Below are 6,669 nucleotides of genomic sequence, written 5' to 3'. Positions count from 1 at the left end.
AGGTCAGCTGATTTGGGATCACATGATTGGAGGTCAGCTGATTTTGGGTCACATGAGAAGTACTTTGATGAGACTTGAGACCATTGTTGTAGTGAGAGTGCATTAATCAAGACATGACAATGTACACATTAATTACATTTCCTGCTTCCTAGTTAGTTTGTCATGGGCCCACCATGAGGTCATACCATCATGTGGTAGGGTAATTAATCAACAGTTCACATGATCAGGAGTTTGATCAGTATAGAAACATTAGGACTCCTTACAAGAGTTTAGCATCCTAACAGCCTGGTGTATGAAGCTGTTGGTGAGTCTGGTGGTGCGGGAGCGCAGGCTTCTGTACCTTTTCCCAGAGGGCAGTAGATCAAACAAATTGTGAGCGGGGTGACTTGACCACTCACAATTGTGGTCGCCTTGCGGGTGATGTGGGTGGTGTAAATGTCTTTCAGGGAGGGGAGTGAAGCACCAATAATCCTTCCAGCTGTGTTCACTATGCGCTGCAGGGCTTTCCTGTTGTATTCAGTGCAGCTTCCGCCCCACACAGCGATACAGCTGGAGAGGATGCTAAAAAATAAAAAAATATTCTTATAATAGTGACTGAGAAATATTTTCTCAGTCACTTTGGTACATTTCTCAGATCAGAATTGAAATTCTCAAAGCATCTTCGCAACATTGTGTCACTTGTGCACATCAAAAAAACAGTTTCTTATTTCTCGTTTCTCAAGTTGCTAATGCTTTGGTGCATCCATGCAAATTATTATGTACAATTCTCTGTTGTTTCCTTCATTATCAATTGCTTATGTCATGTTGATCAAAATGTATTATAACAGGTCTCTGTTGAATAGTCTCACCTCCCACAACATTTAGGCTTTAGTTCATAGCATACGTCTTTACGCAAAATGGTTGAACAAGTTGCCATAATATTATGTCCAGCATATATATATACATATTCTATACATTTCCATTAGGAGGAAGACTGCACCGTAATTCCTACAGCACTGCATGTAGCCTACAGTTTTCCCTTAGGAGATTGTCCTATGTTCACATTTCTACTTTTGTTTTTTCCTTTTTTTTTCTTTGTGCTATGCAGTGCTGTCTTTTCCTTTCTGTATCCCAATGACATGGTCTGTCAACAAATTACAGTACAAACTGTAAACGGGTAAATGTGAATCTTGTCCAGTCTCTCGCAATCAAACTCCCACATACACTATGGTGGAACCTACAATTTACAATACAGTTTTCCTCAGTCGCGTTGTTGCTTTTCTTAGATCAGAATGAAAATTCTCATAACTATTAGTTCAACTGTGGCTGACTACACCTGACCTCACTCGTCAACGCTGGCTGACTACGCCTGACTTCATACGTCAGCGCAAACTCCCGGTGTGTGCCGAGAGGACTTCATACGTCAGCGCGAACTCCCGGTGTGTGCCGAGAGAAGCTAGAGAAGACGGCAGACTGTCCCGGACACACCGTCAACAGTCTACCTGACGTAATTCATGGAAGACATCGCGAGAAATAACACAGAATTTTGTTTGCAGTTTAAATTCCCTTATTCATTAAAATGAACATGACGACTGACAAAATAAATTATTACGGTTGTTTTAATAAACCATTGTCGTCATACATTTAACAGGTCTGCATTGTAGCACATAAATTCAGTATTAACTGTTTTCCCTACATGTGTGTTATCTATACCCAACAGCATAAAATAACTGAATATCAATACATTTTCAGTACCACTATTGCAGAAATCACATATAAGAAAGTATCATTTACCATTTTTGTTCATTGTTGCACATTCCAACATAAAGAAGCAACATGAGAAACTTGTCAAATTCGTCACAGGAGATTCTTTCCAATCAGCTGTTTGAATTGATGTCATGTGGACAGGTTTTAGCTCATGCAGTTCGTGGTGAGCACAAGCTGAGTTCAGGCGCCTTGCTCCCATGAGATCTTAAGGCCCTGTGTCATGGTGACATCATAGTTACTTCCTGTCCCACCAGAGGAAGTTGGACACCATTTCTAATCAGCATGCATTACGTTTAACCCAGAATGCATCACATTACATTACATTACATTACATTACATTACATTTGGCTGACGCTTTTTAACCAAAGCGACTAACAACATGGTAAACAGTAAGTTTTTAGAACAATTCTCACAATTTTAGGACAGTTTAAAAAAAAAAAAAAACATTAGAGTACAGTAAGAATAAGTGCGTCGGTGAGTGCTGTTTTTAACAGTTACTTGTCAGTTTAAAACGGCTGGTGAGTGCTAGGATCAGTAAGACTTGTTGTAAGTGTTGCTATGAGAGTAGATGTTCTCTAAAGAGCTGGGTCTTCAGGAGTTTTTTGAAAGTGGAAAAGGATGTCCCTGCCCTTGTAGGAACTGGCAGTGTGTTCCACCAACGAGGAACAACAGATGAGAAAAGTTTGGATTGGCTTGAGCGTACCGGTGGTAGAGCTAGACGTCGTTCGTCAGAGGAGCGCAGCGGTCTGGAGGTAGTGTAAGTCTGTATGAGGGCATTCAAGTAGGTGGGAGCAGAACCGGAGACTACTTTGTAGGCAATCGTTAGAGACTTGAATTTGATGCGGGCCGCCATAGGTAGCCAGTGTAGCTGGATGAGCAGCGGGGTAACATGTGCCCTTTTGGGTTGGTTGTAGACCAGGCGCGCCGCCGCGTTCTGGATCATCTGAAGTGGTTTCACTGCGCAGGCTGGGAGACCTGTCAGGAGGGCATTGCAGTAGTCGAGTCGTGAGATGACTATTGCCTGAACCAGAAGTTGGGTAGCATCTTGAGTCAAGTAAGTCCTGATTTTCCGTATGTTGTAGAGTGCAAAACGGCATGACCGGGCGACTGAGGCAACATGATCTGAGAAGTTTAGTTGGTTGTCAAGAACAACTCCTAGATTTCTTGCAGTCCTGGTCGGTGAAACAGACAGGGAGTCAAATTTGATGTTGATGTCGTGGTGTATGGTAGGTTTAGCTGGGATGACCAGCAGTTCAGTCTTTGAGAGGTTCAGCTGGAGGTGGTGTGCCTTCATCCATGTAGCTATGTCTGAAAGGCAATCCGAGATCCGTGCTGAAACCAGGGGGTCGTCAGGTGGAAAGGACAGATAGAGCTGTGTGTCGTCTGCATAGCAGTGGTATGAGAAGCCGTGCGAACGGATAATCTCTCCCAAGGAGGTGGTGTAGATAGCAAAGAGGAGGGGGCCCAGCACTGAGCCCTGGGGGACCCCTGTGGTGAGATGGTGAGGTGCGGATAGCTGACCAAGCCATGATACGTTAAACGAGCGTCCTGTGAGGTAGGATTCAAACCAGGAGAGAGCAGAACCGGAGATTCCCATGTCAGCGAGTATAGAGAGAAGGATACGGTGATTAACCGTGTCAAAGGCAGCCGATAAGTCAAGCAGAATGAGTACTGATGACCGAGCTTACTTCATGTGACCGATCACATGAAGTAAGATCTGCGCAGCGTAGGCCCCAGCTGTGGCGCAACTGGCTGGGGCTCCTGCACCATACACCGGCGACCCGGGTTCGATTCCCGCCCCGTGGTCCTTTCCGGATCTCACACCTCGACTCTCTCTCACTTCCTGTCATTCTCCACTGTCCTGTCATTAAAAGGCATAAAAAGTCCAAAACAGTATACTTAAAAAAAAAAGATCTGCGCAGCGTTGCATCAAGTCCAATGAGCGTATTCTTAAGGTGACAACAGTTATGAATGTTGGAGGATTGTAATATCACCCAGACAGATATTCCAAGTGTCCAAGTCAGTACCGAAAAACTATTTGTTCAATTAACTGACTTCTTTCTTCATAATTGAACACAATTCTAACTTTTTCAATACAAAACTGTTTTTTTATATATTCAAATACCTATCAACCATCAACATTGGATTATCCAATCACAATCCATGTCAAAAAATGGAGCTATGTAAGGCAGCCATCTTGTTTTTGTTTTTTTTTGCGTGCCTATCGGGCTTTTTGTAAAAAGTAGGTCAAGAAGAAAATGTGTTCCAAATTTGATGCTTGTATCACAAAGTGAAAGATTGTTCCACTTGCTGCATTATGAGACAAGGTACGGAAACAAATGGTATAAGCCCAAATTCTTCCCTTAAAGAGCCAAAAATGAATCTAATAAATCTGAAATAAAAATAAATGTTATGTCACTTTACATTGAATTCAAGTTCAAGTTACAGTTCAATACTTTTATTGCCATGTCAACAGAGTTGATTGGAATTTGAAATGTATCATCATTTTGTCAGGATGCCAGGTGTCAGGTGACCCCGGCTACTCACTCATAAACCCCCCAACTCTACTCACTCATAAACCCCCCAACCCCCCTACTCTACTCTACTCATAAACCCCCCAACCCCCCTACTCACGGGCCTGTTGATCTCCCACTATCCCAACCCCACTACTCACGGGCCTGTTGATCTCCCACTATCCCAACCCCAGTTCGGTCCTCCAAATGTACAGCCGGCATGAAGGCAGTATTAACATGAACAAGGCGGCCAAAACAAAATGGAAGGCGGGCCCCAAATTGAGCAGCCCAGGTTTAGGCAATGTTGCTGCTGATAACAAGAAGGTGTTTTTAGCAACCTTATGTTAACACTACCTTTATTAAAATAATAACCTTATATAATACTACCTTAGCTAAAGTAACATTATTATATTACACTAAAAAAAACGGTGACGGTGCTTTGTTTTATGTGTAGGGTAGAAAAAAGCACACTCAATGGCTTGATACTAATACAAATTTGTATTGAGAGCCGAGGTTTTTACAACAAGTCTACAGACAAAAAAACTGGGAAACAAAGGTTTCGGGCTAATGGAGACATTGATAAAGGGCTAAGCCCGAAACGTTTGTTTCCCAGTTTTTGAAAACACGGTCTACTCCATAGGATTATAATGTAAAACGGACGCCGGCAGCTGGGGAAAACACGCTTAGTCTCAACTGTGCATTTGTGTGTCTGGTCTCAAATGTATTGGGGGAAGTGACTGATATGATTGGTGGTGTTTTGACATTTCTGATCGCGATCAAGTTTCCTCTTGACTAGTTCTACGTTTCCCCAGACTTTCAGGCAAGTGTTATTTAAATAAACTCCTGGTGTACTTACAAACTTTTCAATGCCTCGTTTTATGAGTAAAGAACATAGTTGTACTACTGTAGAAGTTTCGTACCATTCAGGGCATTATTAGTGGGGTAATTTACGAGATATTAAGTTGGTTGCATTACGCCTGCAGAAAGTCATTCGTTTCTGACAGCGCTACTCGACCAGGGTTCAAGGGAAAACAGGTTCTGGGAGGGTGTTTGGCTTGGGGTCATGGTGCAAAGGACCCTAGGGTGAAATTACTCCAAACCATCGCTTTAATCAAAAAGAAAGCTGATGGCAGAAATTAAAGAGCTCATGAGTAGAAATTGGGTTGATGCATTGGCTAACTCTACGTCCAACCCCGACCCACAAGACTACTAACCCAACCCATCAGGACCACTAACCCAACCCACAAGACCACTAACCTAACCTATCAAGACCACTAACCCAACCCAGCAGGACCACTAACCCAACCCACAAGACCACTAACACAACCTATCAGGACCACTAAACCCATCCCTATCCCTGCAGAGCGCGGTCCAGGAGAGTGTCATCCTGCACAGGGAAGGGCATGGTGACCTGCAGCTGCACCTGGTCTTCCATGGTGCGCTGGATGGTGTCATAGGCATTAGAGTTACCGGACCAGCAGCGCCTCGCGACCTGCCAATCACAAACACGTCCCATTCAATTACAGAGTCTCTTATACACGTAAGGGATAATGCCCGACGAGGTGTCCATTTTCAGAAATAAATGTGCGAACTGTCCGACGCAAAGCGGAGTCCATTTATTTCTGATAATGGACGCATCAAAGGGCATTATCCCGTTTATACCATGGTCACTTACGAAATAAATAAATATGAAATCAATTATTAATACTAAATGAGTTTTAGAGCTAAAATCGTTTTTTCAGCTGTTAATCGCAACACTGTGGAATGTTGAAGTCACAGCTGAGCGGACTAACATGATAATTTTATAGGTGTAGTATATCACTTTTTAAACGACACCCTTTTCAACCTAGACCATGGTATAAGTCCCATTAACATATCCCAGTTCAACATGAGGCGAGCTAGAGTTAGAGTTGCAGCTAGAGTTAGAGTTAGGGCCAAGTTAGGGTTAATGTATAGGGTTAGATTTAGGGGTTAATGTATATGGTTAGATTTAGGGTTAATGTATAGGGTTAGAGTTAGGGGTTAATGTATAGGGTTAGTGTATAGGTTTAGAGTTAGGGTTAATGTATAGGTTTAGAGTTAGGGGTTAATGTATAAGGTTGATGTATAAGGTTAGAGTTAGGGGTTAATGTATAGGGTTAATGTATAGGTTTAGAGTTAGGGGTTTAATGTATAAGGTTAGAGTTAGCGGTTAATGTATGCATGGCCTTGACTCACCCCATTAGAGACGTCCCAGTTTAACATGAGGCGAGCTCGGCGTCCAGCCTCCTCAGAGCCGTCCAGCAGAAGGCCAAAGCCCCCATTCATCACTTCACCCCTGCACACACACACACACACACACACACAGTTATCCACCAAGGTTACTTGTAACCCCCCCCACCCCGCACACACACACACACAGTTATCCACC

General features: G+C 43.1%; 1 protein-coding gene across 1 annotated transcript in view; it reads right to left on the bottom strand.

The window, feature by feature from the left end:
* Window positions 1–4,367: 4,367 nt before the first annotated feature.
* uroc1 (urocanate hydratase 1) overlaps window positions 4,368–6,669 on the bottom strand; it is a 69,125-nt gene continuing 66,823 nt past the window's right edge. Inside the window, exons 18-19 of the mRNA XM_042090368.1 lie at window positions 6,477–6,576; window positions 4,368–5,751 (exon numbers count right to left, since the gene is read on the bottom strand). Coding sequence (XP_041946302.1) covers window positions 5,611–5,751; window positions 6,477–6,576 — 241 coding nt within the window. The 3' untranslated portion in view covers window positions 4,368–5,610. The remainder of the gene's footprint in view (window positions 5,752–6,476; window positions 6,577–6,669) is intronic.

The sequence above is a fragment of the Alosa sapidissima genome, chromosome 4, assembly GCF_018492685.1.
Source record: "Alosa sapidissima isolate fAloSap1 chromosome 4, fAloSap1.pri, whole genome shotgun sequence".
NCBI classification, from domain to species: Eukaryota; Metazoa; Chordata; class Actinopteri; order Clupeiformes; family Clupeidae; genus Alosa; species Alosa sapidissima.
The sequence above is the reverse complement of the archived record's forward strand: the minus strand, read 5'-3'. Positions and strand labels throughout refer to the sequence as shown.